At 37.1% G+C, this 22,653-nt stretch overlaps 1 protein-coding gene across 1 annotated transcript in view; it reads right to left on the reverse strand.

The window, feature by feature from the left end:
• The window catches only part of DOCK2 (dedicator of cytokinesis 2), a 209,459-nt gene that overhangs the window by 179,633 nt on the left and 7,173 nt on the right, over window positions 1-22,653 (reverse strand). The window contains exons 2-14 of the mRNA XM_009880752.1: window positions 19,528-19,611; window positions 16,435-16,475; window positions 13,658-13,713; window positions 13,401-13,497; window positions 11,622-11,770; window positions 9,452-9,587; window positions 7,096-7,250; window positions 6,384-6,465; window positions 5,769-5,904; window positions 5,108-5,183; window positions 4,057-4,133; window positions 3,567-3,692; window positions 2,609-2,733 (exon numbers count right to left, since the gene is read on the reverse strand). Of these exons, the coding sequence (XP_009879054.1) occupies window positions 2,609-2,733; window positions 3,567-3,692; window positions 4,057-4,133; window positions 5,108-5,183; window positions 5,769-5,904; window positions 6,384-6,465; window positions 7,096-7,250; window positions 9,452-9,587; window positions 11,622-11,770; window positions 13,401-13,497; window positions 13,658-13,713; window positions 16,435-16,475; window positions 19,528-19,611 (1,340 nt within the window). The remainder of the gene's footprint in view (window positions 1-2,608; window positions 2,734-3,566; window positions 3,693-4,056; window positions 4,134-5,107; window positions 5,184-5,768; window positions 5,905-6,383; window positions 6,466-7,095; window positions 7,251-9,451; window positions 9,588-11,621; window positions 11,771-13,400; window positions 13,498-13,657; window positions 13,714-16,434; window positions 16,476-19,527; window positions 19,612-22,653) is intronic.

A 22,653-nucleotide genomic window follows, 5' to 3' on the forward strand; every position in this document is an offset into this window, starting at 1 on the left:
GGCGCAGGGCCCGGCTGCTGCCCCAGAGGCCGCGGGGCCCCGGCCCGGGCCTGCGGCGAACTTTCCCCCGGTTAAAAGGCCTCAAGGCCCAGCGCGGCTCCTGTTTGGAGCCTTTGGAGAGGGGGACGCTCCAGGAAAGCTGCGGGTTCAGGGCCAGCACACATCGTGCGGCGTGAAGACCTGTCTTGAACAAGGCATCTTGAATTTGGGTATGGCGTAATTCAGAATTAAACAATAATGAAAGCACCAACAGAGAGGAAGCGTTAATATGAAGATAATGCATTTTCCAAGCCTGTGAACGTGATGAAAATAAACATCTCCATTATACTGGACCTATCCCTAGATCACGTTTTACAGAGATTACAGGGCGGGCTCTAAGAAGAGCTGGGTGATGAACATACATAGACAGGATTTCTCCTCTCAAACTGACAAACTTAATTGACCAAGGCATCGTATCTCAATTAGAAGAAGAAACACACAAAGTATAAATAACCTAGCTTCATTATGCCGTGTATTTCTCCACTTATTTTAAAATACTCTATTCCAGCAGAATCTCAGAAGCGTTTGGCTGCGTACCAGCGGTGACTTCCAAACTTAACATCGTAGAGGTACTGACAGTATGCCCTCCTCCATTTTTTCCAACATTTGGAATTTCACATTCTCTACTGACTATTAGAACTAGTACAGACCCAGCGTAAGAATTTTGATCAAGTTCAAAATCTGTTGTAACTTAAGAATTCAGTTTGTTTATTGAATGTGTGAAGAGATGGCCTACGTCGGTCTTTCCTAGCTGATTGCGGTTGAGGATTGCACACGCAGAGTAACCGCTGATGCTGATAATTGATGAAGCAAGATCACCGACACCAGGCATCAGACATGAAACTGAAGTGCATGAAAGAAGCAAACGTATTAAATTCTCCACTGAAAGCACAGACGAAACTAACCCTATATAGGCTACACCAACTACTGCGAAGGTACAGTTTTCTACTGAAAATCCAGTGAATCTTAGATGTCTGCTTCAAACACCAGAATGCCTTGTGACAAGAAGGGTGTGATGCTGATACGTGAAGATGATTTGTAAGATCTGGTCAGAGAGATTTAACTGCAGAAAGGTATGTCTCGTCTGCCCGAATAGAGATTTTTCAAGGTTTATGCACCAGCTTAGTTGAAGGTATTCTGTGACATTCACTTGGAACAAAAGGCCTTCTACTTGCAACAGTGAATCTAGTGCTAGTTCTTCAACTGAAACTAGTTTAATACGTCGTCAGAGCCAACCAGTTTCCTGTTTAGTGACCATAAACCCGTTTTGATTCATGGATAATTAGAAATATTGAAGTTAATATAAATTAATGGGTTTGAAAGTTTATATGTATTAATTTATTTTTTGGAGGCTAAAAGGGAAAACCAGTTACTTTTTTATTACTTGCATTCAAGAGCATTTCAGTTAATTCCTTAAAATTGTTGCTTAAACATGTCTAAGGCATATTACCCACAGAAAGCAGGCATGATTTGAACATATATTTCAGAAAGACAACATGACAAATCCACTCTCTCCTGGTACTTGGAGAAAGGATACATCTGCAGAACTCAGCATACATAATACTGGAATGCAAAATTTGACACATTGCAATAGGTTCATTTCTTTAAGGAATACTTTGGTATATGTATTTTAAGCATATTTTCTGTGAATAGACATAATAGAGTCTGCTGAAGTTGATTTCACAACACAGTTAACTTCTGTACATGCAAGTCGTGTGGTTAGGTGTTTCCATAGATATGTTTACTGTTTTGTAATCAGGGTTACAATTTGTTGTGTGGATCCTAAGCATTACATGGGTTTAGGATTTTCTTCGTTCAAGCTTTAAAGTTACCTTTTAGGTCAAACATTTAATTGCAGTTCATAAACACTTTTCAGCAAGTCATGAAACACAATGAGTTACTCCACCGTTATTTTATCTCAAGAAGCTTCATTGTGATTTCATCCTCAGGATCACAGTACTGATTTAGTGAACAGTATAAAGCTAAGACTAGGAAAGGCCAAAAAATCCCCCTGAATACTGAACTGGTGTTAAAAAGCCCTAAGGAAAAGACAAAAATTTCTCAAAACAGAAATAGACAAGCAATAAGACACTGTAAATATTTATGTTGCATATATAGTGTCCTCATTCCTCAGTTGTCACTAATTTAGTTACTTGCCATTCAAGGGACAATGACAGAGTCTTCCTAGCACAAATAAAGGGTTTGTTATGTAGCAGAAACGGTACTTCTAACATTTTAATGTGCAAATTGCATTCCTCTGGGAATTTCCACAAGAAAAACCCTAGGGTAAGAATGCAGTAATTGTCAGAAACAGCTTTTGTTCCTTGGCACAGCTAAAATAGGTCATTCAGTGTTATTTCTTGTTACAGTTTTATGCAAGACATTTATAGGACTTTAATAGATACGTCACTTTAAACATCATAAGACTTATCAGTCACAAGATGCCACAAGTGAGGGAACTGCAAGTTTTTGTACAATGGTGTTTTATAAAAATTTAAGAAGTTCAAGGCTTACATCTAAAATGCAACTCATGTTTCTACGTCTGTCATACAGAAAAAAGACGACTTACTGGCATCACTTTTCCTTCTTCATCACAGACACACATTATCACTTCCACGTTTCTCTGAGTTGTTTTATTGTATTTATCAAAATCTCCATACAGCAATGTAATATAAATGTCATTTCTTATATCTCCTAAAACAGAAATTGAAAGGTTAAAAAATAAAAATCAGTGAAAATGCTGTGAGAGCATAGGGTCAACTGAACTTCACAAGAGCACGTCTTTTTATGTGGTTAAACAGATAAAAATGTTTTATTTTCCATCTGAACTTAAATTTTCAGCTCTGCTATTCTTAGCTAAGAAGATACTACAATGTGATGTGAAACGAACCAAATGGGAGTCCTCAGTGACTTGAAGAAATTCTCGTCCTGCACTGACACCTGCTGGTGAGGTGACAGATGATGCCATTACTGAATTTTCCCCAAATACACAGAGAGAGCTTCATATTTTAATTTTCTCCTGTGAACAACTTAATATAACTTTTTAAAGTATCTAGATTTGACTACAAGGGGGGTTATGTTGTGGCTTTTTTTTTTTTTTTTAAATAGCACTGCAGACTGAGTTTACTTGGAAAATATCATAAATTAAAAAAAAGAGACTGTAAATGCACATGCTTATTATTAAAGGACAGTGATAAGTTACAATAAAAATAAGGTTAATTTAAAATTCAAATAAGCATCCACCATAATCTACTTGGAAGACAAGAAAGCTGTGTACAAGGAGCTGGGATTATCTCTCACTGTCTTGATTTTATTTTTCTGCTTAAGTATTAAAAAATACTTCCCAAGGATTTTGCTATCTTACATAAGCCTCTTATATTGCAAAAAAATTACCATAAGGAGTGAATTCTAAATAGCCTCTCAGTTACCCATTATTTACTTAATTCTGTAAGACTGCAGCTGATGCTCAGTAACCTAGGCAATGAAAACCAAAATCCATTCTTATTACAGAACAAAGCACCTCCTACCTGGCATGATTATTTCAGGAAATCCTAGCTTTCTAGCAACAACTGTCGTTCTGTCTACAAGATGTGGATAGCCTTTTCTAGTTTGAATCACATCTCCAACAAGCATTTTCACAGTTACCCAGAGACCTATTAAGAGAAGAAAAAAAAAATACATTTATGATAAGTAAAAAAAAAAAATTTTTCTTCAAATGATTGCCTCTTCTACCCACAAAAATAGTGGTAAGAATTCACTTCCCCTGCTTCCTGTAGCTGAAAGTAAAAGCTCTATAATCCAAAACTGTACCTGCTAATTTAAATAGCCTCTAAGATTTGGGAACAAACTCATGATTCTTCACTTCCACCTTCAAAGTTGACCCACCTCTATGGTTGTGTTGCAGCTCTAACATAGAAACCTTTCTCTAAAATGTAAACAATGTAAAATGGAGTTCCACAAAAATACGTTGTTACTTTAAAAAATAGTATTACTTCAAAAAAAAGTAATCTACTTTACCTTGTCCACCACTGTCTCCTTTTGATGCAGTAACTTTGCTTAGGAGACTGTGTAGAAAGTCATTCTCTGCCACTACCCTGCAAGATAAAAAAAACCAGTGTCTACTAGGGGTTAAGTGCTAAATATTTCAACCACCATTCAGAACACAGATGAAAAACAGCCTCAGTCCTCTTTGCAGTACTTGACCTTATTATGATACATTCTGTAATTTCATTATCTCTCACTCTCAGTTGCAGACCACTCACATTAAGCTTATGTGTACACTGAAGTGAAAAAGATTCAGTGGACAACTTTAGGAACGGCATTTTGTAACAAACTGAAAATATGAAAGCTTATCATTTTGTAGGAATGCATTACATGAATGCATTCACAAACATGCCAGTCTAGTCCACTTTCCCTGATAAACAGCCTCACAAATGAATGAACTTCGCATTTTTTTTTTAACTACTTTTGAAATTAGGTACAAATTCTCATATAACAAGCACGTTGAATCAAACTGTAAACAAGTGAAATAATAAACCAGGGTCTTACAGAATTAAATTTATTCTCTATAGTACATAGCAACAGTGTTTATGTTAATGCATTTGATCTGCGAGTATCATGTTTTTAGGCAGCTGGTCTGGCATTTCTTTTGTAGATAGTTAATATATAACAATTCAACTACTTTTTAAGTGAAACCCAATTTTTACTCAGATTTTTCTCAAATTCAAAACAGAATGAAGCCTATAAATTACTAGTTATCCATCTTGTAAAGCTTACTATTGAGTATGTATAACTATTTAACTTGGGTTTTGTTAAATAGGACATTGTACTAGCTCTCTGAAGGAGCACACTCATAGAAATATACATTCATTTAGCATGCTGTGTAACCCCTGTCGTCTTAAATGCCTTTTAAAGCAATAGTTAAAGAATTAGCACTATTGTAACATAGAATTATTAAAAAGAAAAATTATTTTTTCTTGAAACATTTCACAGATTGTTACAGCCAAAGAGATCTAGAAATATTCTTATGCATATAAAAAAAAAAAGATAAGATGTTTGGCTATCTTACGGGTGAAAGGGAATGAAATGCTGCTTTTCTTCATCACTTTCAGCTTTTCCTTTTATGATATCTGTAATATCCATAACTAGAAGAGTAAAAGAAAATACATCAAAACATATAATAGCATTGCAAAATAGCTCCTCTTACCTATGAGTGATTTACATTAATGTTCCTGTGCCTGAAGTTAAATATAGATTTTTCACTAGCAGGCACCGTAGCCCAATAGGGATGGATCTGTAGGGCAGAATATTTAGCACAAAGTCCACACTACAAACATGACATTGTGTAAAGGGAGAATTACTTCAGACTAGTTTGGGTCTAATCCTGCGAATACAGGTATGAGTGCATTGGCGGTACTCTTGTGATGCAATCATCGGGTTTGTTTCATCTGGAAGAATTTCTATTATTATACTCTGGTACTGTGCTTCAGTTTGCACTGCGTAGCAGTAAGTATGAATTATTAGGAAATTAAATTCAAAAGCACATTTCTAACCTGAACTACAGTGTTAGCGTAGGTGTAGTCTTTGTGGCTTTAAAAAAAATTAAATAGGGAAGATAGTTAATATAGCTGTTTTGTATTCTGACATATCTTGATAGAGATTCTGCCATCCAGGGTTCCTAAGTGTCACTTGGGCCCTGCTTCAGATGTAGCACAGGAGATATCAAATACCTGCCACTCCAAAAGGCCGCCTTAGTCCTTGTGTGTATTTCTTTGAGTTGCTGTCTTTGAGATCCATCCTTCCAACTCGGACTATTTGACAAACTAAATAAATTTTGTCTCTGCTAAGGTCTTTATTTCCCAGATCCTAAGATACAAACAAAAGAAAGAATTGAAATATTACTTGGGGAAGAACCAAGTTCTGCAATTTAAACAGTATCTCCAGTAATAAATTGAGCCTCAGTAATCAATGGAGGGAAAGAAAAACCCACAAACAAAACCACCCAAATTGAGCCCACAAAAAAAGATGAAAAACCTGACAAAGTTTGAAGAAAATATAAGGTAAGATAAATAGAGTAAATAGTAGCAATCAAGAGGTACAGCAGATAAAAAAATAAAATCAAGTCATCAGTAAACTTATGAGGCAGCAAATTGATTTGAAGAAAGGACACTGAAGCATTGTCAGCTGCCTAAAAGCACTCAATGACTGGTCATCTTGCTCTGTTTCTAAGATTACTTCTGCTTCCTTCTTCATCTTGCTCAATCTTCAGGAGTTCTGATAGTGACCACAGAGAAGAGAGAATATCAGTTGAAAATACTAAGTAAGGTAAACTGGAAAGCACTTACTGTGAACACTACTTTAAGATTGTTGAGCATATCAATTTCCTTTGGAAAGCCTTTACTCCCCCATCTCACCAAGTAGTTCTCACTGTTTTAAAGATAAATATCTTATTGTCATGTGATTTAAAAATTCTTCCCTTCCACAGTACAGTAAAAACCACAGTCATAACAAAGGTTGTGTAACAAAGAGTAGTCTGTGGTGATTGTTTAAATCTAATACCAGACTAAAAAGACAAGAAGAATGCTATACAAAACACCATCAGTAAGTTTTGAAAAATAACTTTAACGTGAGACAGAATGGCACTGTTTTTGAGGAAACATTACCATCATCAGTCTGTTTGATGGGAATACTCAACAGAATCTTTAAGTTTATAAGTTATTCCCGTTTTGTCCCCTTACCAGTTTCAGCACTTTACTCCAGACACCACAACATTTCCCGTCAAGAATAATCTCTTAACTTTTAGTGGTCTCAGGCTTCTCCAAAATCCTAAAGTGTTCAATCCAGGACTTGTGTATCAAAATATCTGGGATCCCCTACCACAAAATTCTTTAGTAGCCACCAACAACTAGATCTGTCCATATTTACCTTCCCTTTTAGTTTTCTTCCTTTAATAAATACATATATATTCTCTGCATTACTAGCATATTGGCAACTATTTTACTTCATTTTGGCTAGCTCCTTTTGCTACTGTTTGGCAATAAAAAAAAGACAGCTTACCTTATAATTGTTAATTTCTGTGGATCGTATAGTGACATAAAGAGTTCTGCATCCTCTCCTATTCGGCACACAAAATTCCGCACAAAGACATATAGGCTGTGGGTGGGGGATGAAGACATTCGGGAGTACGAGGCATAATCTGGTTGATCCTTTGACTACTCAGAAGGAGGAAAATCATTAGCTAGATCCATGAATTAAATGGTGGTATACTACAAGCAGTTTCAATTTTTATCATATGTAACAGGTAATCTTGAACAAAATCATAGAAAATTTGGATAAAAATACTTATTTAGAGCACGTAAACATTGCCCTATATATTCCTCTGGAAGACGTTGCTTAAAAACGCAGACATAACTAGCAAATAAGTTTCTGACCCTCGGCAATGCTTCACCAGTGTATCGACATCCTTTTCTACTATGAAGCTACAAAGTTAGCAGGTTGGTTAGAAGGTGCGGAAGTGATATAGGTGTGAAGATGCCACCTTCCTCCCCTGAGCCTTCACTATATGCAAGGAGAGAAAAAGCTTAGACTGGGTTCTTCAAAACACTGCACCCAGACTAGGGAGCTGTCTCTGTGTGCAAATAATGAAAAAGCTGGTAACAGAGATGCCTTAAATCAATCTTTTGCAATACTTATGGGACTTCCTCAGTATTACGAGTAAGAACTTCCTTTGTATGGGATTCTAAGCATATTATCTTTTCCAGGTAGGCATCTTCTTTTACGAATGGAACAGGGATTACTTTATCTTATGAGTATTTCTAAGAAACACAGTACTTAAGCTGTTTCTCTTCCCTTCACCTCCAGAAAACTCCCTTTCTTGAAAATGTTACATTTACTTTCATTCAGGAGAGCAGAGCCAGCTCCTGTATCTGAATGTACTCAAAACCTTACCTCCCAAGAAAATCGGGCTGCTTTCAAAGGAACTATTCTGAAGTCCTTGATTAACATTTCGCTAAAAGACTGTGCCTAAAAGACTTGACAAGGTTTTTGCTATGCTGTAAGAACTTAAGCCCCTTTAGGAGAAGGGAGCAGATGAGTTGGAGTCTATGATCCTTTTGGGTCCCTTCCAACTTGAGATAATCTAGGATTCTGTAACTTCCATATCTTAGGCCGGTTCTTCAGCCACTGGGTAATTATGTAAAGGGTGAAAGATTATCACCACTTTTAAAGAGAAGAGAAAGTATTGAGCTATCACTACAGAGGCATGCCTACAAGTCTGAAAGCTATCACAGCAGGCTATAGCAGAAGGCCTACTATCCACACTGTAATGGGGTTTCAGTATGCTAGGAACACTAGCAAAACAAAATACACCTCTTTGAAGAGGAGACAGATAACATACACTGAGATCAGGACACAGCTGAGCAGGTTCACTGACTCATAATAGGCTCCTAATTTCTACCTGCATCCCACTTTAACCATTTAGAAACAGCTACTTAATATTTGATGGCCTAAAGCTTATTTTATCTATTAATTGGGTCTATTTTTAAAATAACGCACAGTCTGTTGCAGACTACCAAGTTTAGTTTTCCTTATATCGTCAGTTAATTACATTTTGATGACTGGGAAGCAAGGTTTATTCAGTGACACTGATGAGAAGAACTGATAAGGTGTTTTCCAGTGATTTGTCTAGGGCATTATTGAAGAGTCGTGACAGCCCCATTTTTTTTTGCCAAGTGTTTCGCTTGCTTTATTACTGTTTATTTTCTCATGAACGAAGAAAAGAACCCAAGTATCTTACAAGTCCCTGAACAGATCTAATATAGGAAAAGGTCAAGGAAGTATAGTCTCCTGTTTTCCATTTTAAACGATGAAGTTTATGCGCTCTTCAGCTTCGCTTAGGCATGGTAATTTCTGGTGTCCACAAGATTATGCTGAGTTCACATGAGTTCCTATTCAGTGAGCTTAAATTCTTCAACTCCAGAGCTGAACAAGCAGCAACACACAGCAAACAACCAGTGTTGTTGCAAGATCTTCTAAAAAGAGCTTTAGTTAATCATAGCTTGCAGCCTGAACTCCAAGTATTTAACTACTCACTGTGTGAATCACCCCGTTGAGTACCTCACAGATGGAACGAGGAGACGTATTTCTATTTAGGAATCCAAGAATGGATTTGGAACCAGCTTTAAACACAGGCTTTCAGCCTAGCCCACAGCCTGAATCCAGTGCACAAATGCAACTAACTCAACTTGAGGCTTAGCCATATTTATAGCACGTGAATGTGAATCTACTCTTAGTTCAGTCAGAGGCAAAAGTTTCCACCAACTTTTATGGTAGAAGGTTACATCCTTCAACCCTTGTATAGTTTTTAATTTTCATTTTAGCAAAGGAAGTATTAAGTTTGGCCAGTCATTCCTACCAGTTCCTCCTTAATTCGCTCAGTGATTTTATTAGTCGCTTCTTCATGTGCATGAAATAGGCTGATGACACTGGTTTTATCTGGATCCAAGATATTTCCATCTTCATCCCTAACTATTAGATCTAGCTCAAGTATCCTGTGAAAACACAAAGAGCATAATGGCAGGGTTATTTCCTTCTATAAAAATAAAGCTTAGAAAAGTAAGGCACAAGTAGCTGCTTCAAGTTTTAATGCAATAAAGTAAGTTTATATGTACGCAACAGTTTGATAGAAGACAAATTTAAACCACATCATTTTCTTTTCAAGCTGTAGTACAGTCTTTATCCATTTTAGGAATTTATAGTAGTATCACCAAAGCATTTAAATGCCTGTCACATAAAGTAGATTCACCATGTTCAATGACTTCAAGCATTCTTCATCTCCTTTGCTTTTTAATGTATACCCTTTGTAATCAAGATGCTCTTATGTTGCCCTCTTACTCTCCCAGTCCCATTACTTAACTATTATGCTCTGTTCTGATGCACTCCTATACAAATCATGCCCTTGTTCATTCTGGTTCTTTTTTTTTTTTTTACCTCACCGTTCAAAACTCATCCTCCGTATTCTTGCCCACAGTGTCGTGGTGTCACCTCAGCCAAGATATATCCTTTCTTGCTTATCCAGGATCTCACTCCTCCATCCCCCTCTGAAATTGGTCTGCTTCATGCCGGACTGTACCTTTCACCATCTCTAAGATGTACTGACTGCCCTTATGGCACTGTTAAAATTTGAAGCAGTCTGTATCAGACTGCAAGCCATATTCATCACCTGACATGATTATCCACAGCTTCTCCTGATTTGGTGTTCAGTCTCATCTCCCAAAATGACCCACTCAGCCTCCATTGTCATTCCCCTTTTTCCTTCTCCACAGTTTGGCAAGTTTCCTTCACACGTCACAACTCAACCCCACACTTTCAGACACTTACAAATACTATCCAATTTGCATTTTTCCTCTATGCAACCCCAAACCATTTTAAACATCCCCTCCACCTCTTCTCCTCTAAAGGAAGAACCTTACTGTCTCATAATTTGGAAAGAAGAGAAGAATGGGAAAACAAAAGTCTGAAAGCAAAGAAATGTTAGTGTTGTCTTAATCAGAGCTAGGCTTCTTTGACTGGAGCATTTCAAAGTAAAATCTGTGTTGGAGTGACCATTCAGCTCCACACGCTGTAGCAGGATGTGGGTATTCCCATAGTGCATTCTGTAAGAATACAATTTATCAGAAATCTGTGCATCCAAATCACAGTGAACAAGTTAAGAGTTTCATAACATCTTGTGGTCATTGCCTATGTCTAGCCACAGGTAACTGAAGACTTTCAGCTGCATATCGGCCTTCAGGCCACAATAACCACAGTCTCCTGCAATAGCTACATACAGTTTATAAGCAGATTCCAATGCCTATAAAACCAATACTGTGAAGATTTGTTTACCAAGCTCTCTCCCTCCCTTTATCAGATGGTGGAACACCACTTGAACCCACATAACCTCATTTTTGCCAAAAATGTATTGTGTTGCAGTGACTTTTCATTAGCAAGAAGCAGACAAGGCATTTTGTCAAATAACCATTCTATCCCCGGTAGTTTCACTTCTATTACCAGAACCAGAGTTCTGCCTGGAAATTCCCTAGTAGACTGGGGAGCGGTGGATAGACCGATGATGTGGTGCTTTTAGCAAAGGCCCTGTACACTTCAGACTTTTCAGACTTTTGCTGTGCATCCACCATGCTCAGGTCTCTCATCACTTCTTCTGAAGTGGTAGCATAACACTAGCCTAGCATTAGGCTGTGTTTGTGAAGGATGGGCAAGTTTCGGATACTGAGTACACTGATGTTATATGTATATAAAGGTCAGTTATCGAACCTCAAATCTTTACGAATCGACAAGCTTGTATATCTGTAATTAACAAATAAATTAATATTTTGAAGAAGTGACTTGCTGTGAGAAGCCTCAACACGGTATCTACTACCATCACAGGAATAACAGGGAGAAATTTGAAAAGGAAAATTCAGTATGTCTACATCTCACGTTAATGTGTTACAAAACTGCAAACAGGAAAATTTTATCATCACATCTGTTCTAGCTGGGTGCTTTAAAATAAATCATCTTTTCCAGAAGATATGTAGGCCACTTACTTGTTACCATAGTCAATTTTGGAAGTCACTTTCTGTTTGAGTTCTTTGAGCTCATCTTTTGGCAAAGTCCCGGACAGAAGCTGTGACCGCCACTCCATTAAGTCATACATCATAGACTGCACCTGCTGGAACCGCTCTTTCTTATTTGTCTAAGATATAAAATAAAACAATAGGTTTCAGGCTTCAAGTTGAAATGACACGTTGGTCTTGACTGTTAAAGGATGTATCATATTTAATGCTAAGTGATTACACAAACAAGAATTAGGCAAAGTACTGAGCCTTCCTCCTCTCATCCCACAAATTGTTAAGGACGGAATCTCCCATGTGACTGTAAACAAATGACATAACATTTAAGCATTTTTTATGGGGATAGGGAATTATGTTATTTTTGGTTTATTTAATTGCACTGTTTTAAAATTCTTTAACTCAGTCTCATCAAGAGAAAATATTATAGCAGCAATTTACTTCTGTACGAGATCACGATAAAAGCATGGTGGGAACAACTATATTTGATTGCAGTATCAATACATTTAAGAGACAAGTGAGAGAATGCATAGAAGTCACTAAAGCAGTTCCAATGTCATCCCCTGAAACAAGAAAAGTTTTTTGTCAACTTTAACAAGAGGAAGACCAAGAATTCACATGTTTCAGAAAATATATTGAGGGAAACCTATACCATATTCAAATTTTTTTTCCCCAACAGAGAAAAAGCAAAATGCTAGAATGCTGGGATCCTGGAGCAGTCAGTGCAAGTCACTGAAACAGGTTATCCATTAGAAGACACTACTCAGGTACTAGAGATTTCACCACCTTTTGATGTTTTTCCAGTCAACACTTTAACCTAAGCCTGACAGCCAAAAATTCATAAACAAGTCACTAGAATCAGTAGGGATTAATGTAGGGTTACAACATGCAAAATATCTATGATTATGCAAATATAAAAGTTAGGCTTCTATCCTTCAAATTCAAATTTTGTCTCTCAGAGTCCTCTAGTCCAAGGACAGGTATAATATTATAAGAAAGGTTTGCTCTCCATATAAAGGACAGTTAAGACCTGCAAAAATATTTCAGGTCCAATTAAAATAAAAAGATAATTTAAGAAAATCATGAATCACTTGTACAGTTCTATACCACACTGTGGGTATTACCGGCATAAGCAAGAGACCACCATGACAACAGGTTGCTTGCTTACAAGAACACAGATGCTGATGCACTGCCATTTTGACTATTACCTTTGAATTCATTGCACTTTTATGTATTGGTAAAAGTGCTCACAGGAAAAAACGTTTTTGTCCAAGATGGAAAAAAATATGCTTTTCTTTAAGAAATGTAAAATGAAGATATTGAAAGTAAAAAGACTGACTTCTTGAAATTGCCAATTGTTAATAGCTACACACTGCCAGTAACCCTTGAATAATTGTTGTTCTAGCATCCCAAGAACATGGTGAATGTTATTCAAATGCATCTTAGTTATGTTTGTTATTCCCATCTTGAAATGCGTTAACTATACAAAGAACAATTATGAAAAATTTATCATATACAGGATACTCAAGGTTGAAACTAAAGGCGTGAAGCTACACTACTCTTCAGCAGTAAGTCAGCCTTGTAATTTAAAGTCATTGAAGAAAATGGTAATATAAGCAGTGATGAAGTAGTAATTTCTTAAATCCTCCCAGATCCTGCCCTGCATCTAAGAAAAGACACTAATTTGAATAAGGCCTCAATATGCATAAATAGAACTAATTAACAGGCCACACATGGCATGGAAAAATAGCCTACCACATAGAGCTGTTTCCAGATGCTTCCCCATTCCCAGAGTGTAGTGGTAACTTCTTGAACTAAAGGAATTTCAGCAGGTATTATATTTTCTGTATGTCTAGAAAAGAGGAGAAAATTTAACACAATGAAAATGAAAAGGAGTATCTGAGTTTCATCCATTTATATTATAGTTACTGTGTTTGAGGCATATAAATGCCTTAAAACTCATTCTTTAGTACACAAGATCTTTAACATAATAAACCAGTTAAATTCAGTACCTTTTCTTTTCAACAGTCACTTCCTTGACATGGATGAAAGATTTAGGAAATATTCCCTGTTGAAGGAGAAAAAAAAAATACAATCCACTTATTCTCCAAGAATATTTAAGTAACAAATAAGAGCTTTCCAAAACCACCTTCTAAATTTTCTTCATAAAATTGTGACTATGAACATAAACTGTAATCTCCAAATTAACTGCTGCCTATCTAGTTTTCTGTCCAGCTAGATGCATTTCTGCTTGACAGACAAATAATTGAAGTTTTGTCATATCCTTTTATGCAAACACAGAATGCAGAGAATTACATTTCTTCATAAGAAATACCGTCTTCCACCCCTGCCCCCTTTCTACTCCCCCAGAAAACAGTACATACAGTGTAAATACAGTAAAGAAACATTTTCTCTGTGTGTCAGCCTGCACATTTCTCATTCTAGTAAAAAAATGCAGTATAATTTAGAGATCAGCTGGATTATCAAACCGGAGGGGAGATGCTGATATAGGATCACACCTAGTGAAAGAAATATTGATAGACAGAGGAAATCACTTGGGCTGAACAGCAAAATAGCCACTGACATGAAGGATAGTAAACTCAAAGTTTACTTTGAAGGACAAGAGCCAAGAACACTGTGCATAAGACTAAAATTGCTTTAAGAATAAAGAACAACTTTTCATTTGCAATGCACAAAGGGAGACATAAACTCTCAGCCCTCCTAGGTGCATGTGGCACCACTGCAACTGAGTAATGTCTCATTTTGTACACGGTGCACAATGTAGATGCCCAGCAAGATGTAGCAAAGGAGGCATCAGATTTCATTACATTGTAAACATTTATTTTTAATTGACCTGTGTAGAAAAGAAACAGTCCACAGACAAAATGATCTTATGTGATGCGTCTTGCTCTACAACGGCTGAAATGTCTTAAGTCATCCTAAATGAATGTTCAACCATCAATCTATCCATAACAATCCTCACATTAACTAGCAAATCTAGTCTTGGTAATTGAGTTAGGTTCTCCTTGGATTCTTCTCTAATCAATAACTGACACCCAATATGTGATACTTTACAAAGCCTTTCTCTGATTTAGGTTTCAGCTTTTATGGCCATTTTTTTTAGCACTGGATCTTAATCAAAACATAATCATGTCTTATCACTTCCACAGTTCTTAATTAAAATTTAAGTTCAAAAGAGCCCATGAAGAAGCAAAGTAAAAGAAGGTGGTCCCAAAAATATGAAATTTAGTGGAATCTTAGTATATGAAACTAGTAATACTGCTTAAAACATGTTATGCATGTCGACCTTGAAAGCTTTCAGCAGTATTAAGAATTAGTTAAAAGGAAGTGGTTAGTCCTGGTAAATATTTTCCCCTTTTAGTTTAAGACTAAATTTTAATCAATTAAAAGGAGACCCTGAGGGGACCTTATAGCAGCTTTCCAGTATCTGAAGGGGGCCTACAAGAAGGCTGGACAGTGGCTTTTTACAAGGGCACGTAGGGTCCTTATGACAGGACAAGGGGGAATGGCTTCAAATTGGAAGAAGGTAGATTTAGAATAGATATTCGGAAGAAATTTTTCACTATGAGGGTGGTGAGGTACTGGAACAAATTGCCCCGAGAAGCTGTGGCTGCCCCATCCCTGGAGGTGTTCAAGGCCAGGCTGGACGGGGCTTGGAGCAACCTGGGCTGGGGGGAGGTAGCCATGCCCAGGGCAGGGGGGTGGAATGAGATGATCTTTAAGGTCCCTTCCAACCTAAACCATTCCATAATTATGCAAAATTATCACAATTACTCATTTCTCTGTCTTTTAGAATATACAGTGATGAAATGAAACATTCATTCAAGCATCTAATACTTCCAAAAGGAAACTACAATATTTTATTATCACATGCAGTTTGAAAATAGACACAAATTAGTTACTTGACATTGACACAAGTTATTGCTAATACCTACAAGCCACTGAATACAAAATAAGAAAAAGGAGAAATAGACAACTGCAGACTGTTCTGTCCTTTTCTAATGGCATATTCTGTGCCAACAACTGCTTCTCTGCTTCCCAGTTATCCCTTTTTAAGTGGCTATAAGGTTTTTTACATCCTTTTTCCAGGCTATAGAGAAAAGCAACTTCCACCAAACTTTTTACTTTAATATAAGCATGAGTCTCTGACTTGAAATGCCTTTGTATTGCTGCTCCCTAAAAAGGAGTCTGATATTGAGCAAGTTTCAAAAAATGCTTTTCTTCTACAAAGGTACATTTGAAACTAAAGAGTAATTTTCTTGCTACTTAACTCAGGAGTCATCATACCCAGGGTAAAAACTATTTATTTGTGGCTTTCCATCTTCAGGTATAAGAATACTGACTTTTTTTTTTAATTAGTGTGATTTTTTGTACATTAGAGATATATTTAAGAATTTACATCTCATGGGAGTTGTTTATATTAAATGCAGCCTAAAGAATCCTTAGAAAAAAGTGCAGAAACAGATACATTTAGCAGCAAATTAACTTAAAAAAAAAAATATTTCAAATGGTGTCTTCATCAGTCTGTTAATCTGAAAGCACAGTATTTTTTTCTTCATTGATCTGCTTCTCCCAGTCCTCACTTCTAATATTTACCAACATTGTCCAGGACAAGTGTTGATCATTTTATTCATCTTGAAAGGAAAGAGAATGGACATAGCTGACTTCAAAGATGAAAACAGGACTACCTTATAAGCGACACTAAAAACCCACTTCATGGGTTGATTCCTTAAAAATAGTGTCATAGATATGACCAGTGTGATCTTACCTCTGATCCTTTGTGTCTTACTAGGTAACCCTTGTACCAATCTAAAAGGAAGAAAGAATGCACTTAGTGTGACAGAACGTATGCATAAACATGCATATAATGAAGTCATAGTTTTCGTTTCATATAAGAACTATCAAGCACAGGATGTTTAAAAATTATTAGTTACTTCAAAAATACATAGATGAAATTGAAGTGAGTATCAGGAAATGCATTTAGCATGCCTTGCACATTAGCAAGTATGATTATATGGTCTATTTTCACGTCTTGCACAGTAAGGACAGATAATCGTACACAGAATTTAACACACCCCCCCGCTCACCTAAAAGAAGGCAGGGTAAGCTGTTTTGCGATGTAATATATAACACACACACCCCCCTCTCTCTCAACCAAGATCATTCATGGTACTGGGTAGCTCATGAAGTTCTTCTGATTGTGTTCTAGGTGTAGTATTAATCCAATACAGGACATGGCTATATATCCAGCTTCCTTGAATGTAAGAAGAGCAAGCCGTCTTTCTGCCATGAGGAATTACAGCTTTTGAACCCAACTTGAATAAGCAGCTGCCTAATGGAAATTTCAAGTTAGAACCTCAAGAAAATGCAGGGCCATTATAAAGCTCCTGCTCCATTCATAACTAGAAACCTCTTCAGGGGCGGGGGCGAAGTGCAGTATTGCAGTAGTGGCAATTAAAATACTAATTCAGATTTTGTTCCATTTATGCCCCAGCTAAGTCACAATAAACTTCTACAAGGAACATAAAATGAAGAGATTACTAAATTACAGCAGAAGCCATGTCCGCTGTGCACATTCCATCATGAAATATTACCTGTACAACAACACTATTCAACTCTGTTGAATACTTCTATTTCACCACAAAGAAAGCATTTTATGGTTAAAAGCATACATTTTCTGACTATAATTTCATGAACAGATATTATCTCTTCCCTACCACCTTTTCTCTGTCACCATTTCTAACACAGCACAGGTATTTCAGCCATGCAACCAAAGTATAAAAAACAAAATCCCAACAGTACTGTGAGAAAGGCAATTTTAAAAGTCACGGGAGAATCAGTGACCTCAAAGACAGACTCAGGACAGTTTTGTTTGTTGGGTTTTTTTGGTTTTTTTTCCCCAAGATTTTCAGCACTGGAATTTTTTTCCACTATCTTCTCAACAATAAAATTCCAACTTACTTCTAAAACTGAGTTATTTGCACATAGTCTCCAATTTACAACCAAGCATGTAAAATCTATTTCATCCTATTTGCTGTGACTGCACGTGTATGTTCTGTGCATATATTTTGTGCATGCAAAACAAACTAAAATAGCACGTAAAATGAGTGCAGAAAAACCCCTGTTACTGTTGGTTACTCAGCAGCTGCAGCTGGCAGCATATTTTTTAAGGTATCTGATAAAAGATCAACTTCCTCACTTGCACAGTATGAAAGACTCCGCTTCTTCATTGACAAACATATTTCACAGACCAAGCTATGACATAGCGTGTTAAGTGTAGAGGACTCAGAAAAGACTTAGATAAAAAGCAACCCCATAAGGTCACCATTCAACTTGCTAGGCTGGGCTGACATCCTGACAACAAATGTACCACAGGAGTCAGAAACCTGAAATGCTGTTTCTGCAATTAACAGAGACTGTATAGGGATGAGGAGGTTTCTGATTTGCCAATGTATTTTTTCCTACCCAAAATGTTTAGAATGGAGGTTTAAAGTATTATGCAGACCGTTCATTTTTTAGGAGAGGACACAATCATTACTCTTGACTTTGAGAGATGCATCTGCTGACAGGTAGTCTAATGAGTGACATCAATATTTTCACTGATGCTTAGAGATACTGAATTTCTCTTACAAACAGAAGAAAAAAAATGCTTCTGGGCTCCAAAACATTGGAGGTATGGTTTCTCAAATACTCTTCTGTAAAATACGTAGTTGTTTCCATTCAAAACAACCTAGAGCTCTATGAAGTGGAATGTGCTGGACTCCAACAGCTTCAGATTCTTTGCAGCATTATGATCACAGCATATGAAGTGTCTTTCAACACTGAGCTGTCCCTACACCTGCATAGTGCAGCCGTCGGCCTTTCTCTTTAACATAACTGCAGTTAATAAGATACAGCTGACAGACAGTGGAAGTAGGTTGACGAAGATAATTTTACAACATGTTTTGCAAAGCTTGAAGCACTTTATAATTTATTTTTTTTTAACTCAGCTGGCCAATAACATCACTGCAGATTGAAAATAAATTACTATTACAATGACATCTGCAGATATCTAACTGTTGAGTTAGAAATAACAATTACACCCTTCTTGCTTTACACTAATAAAAACTTAAGTAGCTCTGGCAGGCTTGGTAGAGAATTCGGCAAGATTGTGAAGGGACAGGTGAAATCAGTATGGAGGAATACACTACTGTTACAGTGTTGACAACGAATTCAGCTTCACAAATATACAAAATTTTATGTTTGCTTATTCTTCAGCTGCTTGTATTTATTTTACACTTACGCCAGTTGGTCAGATATGTCCACGTACCAACTACATAAGTTTGGATCAGCATGTTGACTATCCGTCATGCATGACTTCTGCTGTTCAGCACGTTCAGTAAGTTGGATGGTTTTCAGAAATGGTTCTATCATGCTGACCTACAGACTACTTTAACATACTAAATTTCCATCTAATACTGTAGGATGACTATGGTGCTGAATATCTCCTAGCAACAAATAGTTTAGAGGCAAAAATGTACTCCATTAAAACTTCAGTCAAATCTAATGTAACTTCCACCAGGTATTTCACAAGCTGGCATGAACGTCACAAACCCTACATTCACCTTGACAACTTCCTCATTTGGTAATGGCTTCCCAAAAAAACCACATGGACCGTAACATTTCTGATTTTGGCTCTCCAAAAATGAATAGGCTCTTCCTCAAAAAAGAACACTACAACATCACCACCAATACAAATAAGAGCATTAGACTTACGTGTGACGTATGCAGAATTACGTATGTAACAGAGGGAACTGCTGTGAAGTAAAAGGATTAAGCTATTCCCACAGAGAAACCTATAGCCTAACGGTAACTGACTTACCTTCGCAGGACTCCAAGATATGGACCACATCACCAATCTGTAGAGGTAGTTGTGGTACTCCCGTGCCTTTGAAATTGTATATAGCTGAAAAATTAAAGGACAAAAATACCGTTTTTCAATACAGCCATACACTACAGTTAAACTAAAAACCACCCATGGTTAATAAGATTCTGATACACACATTAGAATAAGCAAACAGAACCATAATTCTACCAAAAAACTTCATCTGTTACTATTACTTAACCTCTTTTCTTGTGAAAATGCAAAGGTGTTGAAAATGGCCAGTGGTGAAAACAAACAAGAAAACCCAGCATATCATCAATCGCTTGTTTTCATGCATAACTGCTCTGCATAGGACTTAAGAGCACCTATTTAGATGCAGGCTTCAGTATATACATGTTCATTGTGCTGGCGAATTGTTAGTCTACCGGGCTAAGAATTTAAGTGCACAGTTTACAAAAATTTACTGGTGAGAAGGGGCACAGAGACACATATGAAAACTGAATTTACTGAATTCTTTCCTGAGTTTAGATGCTTCATCTTCACATGAAACTGTCTTTCATAGGGAAACAGTAGAGTTTCGTAATTTTTTGCATTTAATCACTCTGACAAGAACAGAGGAGCAGCAGATTTTAAAAGCATTCTAATCAGAAGCTTATCTATATGTGGTTAAGAAACAGCCATGTTTGAGGGAATTCAAGAAAATAAGCTTCTTCACTAGTTCTTACATTCTAGGGCTACAGGATGTGGGCTGCTATTGTAAGCATTTGTTTCTGTGTATTTTTTCTTCACGGGCTTAGTTATAGACTTTTACAATAGCATTGCAGTGTAGAAGTGGTTATTGAAACTAGTAGGGAAACCGAGTAAAATATGTAAGCCTGAAACCACAATTAAACTGTACGAGTAGAAACAGTACACTGACAACTACTAAACATGACCTCTGTTGTGCAGTAAAGATAGCAGTCGGTAGAGTTTTCTTCCTTTTCTCATGATAGTGTCCCAATCCATCCACACATACAGAGCATCCAAACTGGCAGTATTTTGGACTAGGGGAAAACTGATCTAGAAAGCTGAGCCTACCTGCAGTATATTCCTGCATTGCCTTTGCTCACCGCTCCAAGCTTCTAAAGCAGGATGTTCGTCTCTGCTAGGCCAAAATGTATATTAATCACCCATTTTACTTAAAGTTATGTTTACAGTCTCAAATTAAATTGCCTTTCATGAAAATGCCTAATGTAGGAGCATAGAGCTAAATAGATTTACCCTCTTCACTTTTTCAAGTGTTCCATAAATTGTGTTTCTTGTTTCTTTTGCCATCATTATATTCATTATATTTTTGGAACAGAAATTAGAAGGAATTTCAGTTTTAATTAAGAGGCTTAGTGGACCAAAAGTTCTTATTTTGGTTGACATGAAGAGGCCTTCCCATCAGTTCCTCCTCCTGACTGGGTAGAGCAGGGCTTGATTCATTAGACACAACAGGGGAGAAAAAAAAAGAAGCAATAATAACTTTGAAGTGAGGGAGGCTCTGCTGTTTAGATTCAACCATTTATTCAATAGCATCCAAAACTGCCTTAGCTCAACACAAAATTGAATTTAAGTAGTAGTTGTGTAGTTATATTCTGACTGGCTTCCTTTCATTAGTCTTGATACAGATTTCAAGAAATGGAAGATGTCAAACAACGCTCTGAAGTTATCCTGTCATTTAAAGAGATATTTCCACCGAGTGTGTGGGGGTTGGGGTGCGTGTGTGTGGAATGCTCTTACTGATTTCCCACAATGTCCATACAGATTAAGACTATTGTTGACTGGCATATACTTGATATTGCAAAATATGCACTGCTCTACTACTTAGTTGTATTTGTCTCAAAATATAGATGCAAATTACTGAGTCATGTATTCACATTGCATATTGGTTTTGCTCTCTTAAAAACTTCATTTAACAGCAATTATTATATTGAGAAGTGCAGTAAGAAACTGGCAAAGGAAGTGGCTGTAGCAGCTAAGACTTTTCTAAATGAGTAAGTGGAAACTTAATGAGACATTTTACTGTAGAATTTGGATTGTTTGCTAGGATGAGTTTAACTAATTCCTTTACAAAGGTTTAAGCTATAGACCTATCCAGGCATTTTATGACAAGAAATTATCTCCCATATACCATTGCAAAAAACTCTTTAAATAGTCGAACAACCTTATACCACAGCTACATCCAGATGTATTATCTACAGCACCAGACAGCTTCACTATCATATCTGCTTACTGTTTAATTATTAACTGTGAAGGAAAATCTGACTATTATATGCAATTGTAACTTCTGTCAGCTGTAACTGATATAATTTCACTTACAAACTGTGACCCTTTTATATTCTATCACCTCAGAGTTCACCAGCCAAAAGGAGGGTTCCCTTTCCCACACCCTCTGTTGAGATCTTTGGAGTTGTGTGTGTGTGTGTGGTTTTGTGCATACAAACATGTATTTCATTTATTTTGCTCTTCAAAAATAGTGGCTGAAAAACCTCTATGGACTTAAAATGCTTTTGGTAGGATACTCACAACAGTTTTGTTTTGGGGTGTTTTTTTTGTTTTTTTTTCTTTCTTTTTTTAAGAAATAAACTCTCCAGCCAGTAAAAATAAAGGCCCCTTCAAATCACTCTGAAGAGCTTTCTACCACTTTGCTCGCTGCCATCCTCTGCCCCAGCCATAAATACAAAAGGAGACCGTATCCTCAAGGCACAGAAGGTGGCCTGCTTGAAGGTCCCAGCATTCATTCCAACTCCCAACAGCAATTACTGACCTCAGGAGCAACCGATGTCATGGCAGTAAGATTAGTGGGAGAGATTTGGACAGCATATGCCCTCGCTAGCGGCATCAGGCTGAGGTGCTCCCATCAATAGACGCTGTCAGATTGTCCCAGAGAATGGCCAGGAGCTCCAGCCTTAAGACAGTGTTCCTCACTATGGACCTTACAGTTCCTTGAGAATACAGTTAGCAAATTTCCCCGTGGATCAGTTAAGAATAAAAACTTTTTAGAGCTCACCATAACCTCAGCAGTAATTCTATAGCAGGACACAGACACAGAAGAACAAGCCAGCCAATGCAAACGCCCCTTAGATTCCAGGTGTTTGT

The sequence above is a fragment of the Charadrius vociferus genome, unplaced genomic scaffold, assembly GCF_000708025.1.
Source record: "Charadrius vociferus isolate BGI_N301 unplaced genomic scaffold, ASM70802v2 scaffold822, whole genome shotgun sequence".
NCBI classification, from domain to species: Eukaryota; Metazoa; Chordata; class Aves; order Charadriiformes; family Charadriidae; genus Charadrius; species Charadrius vociferus.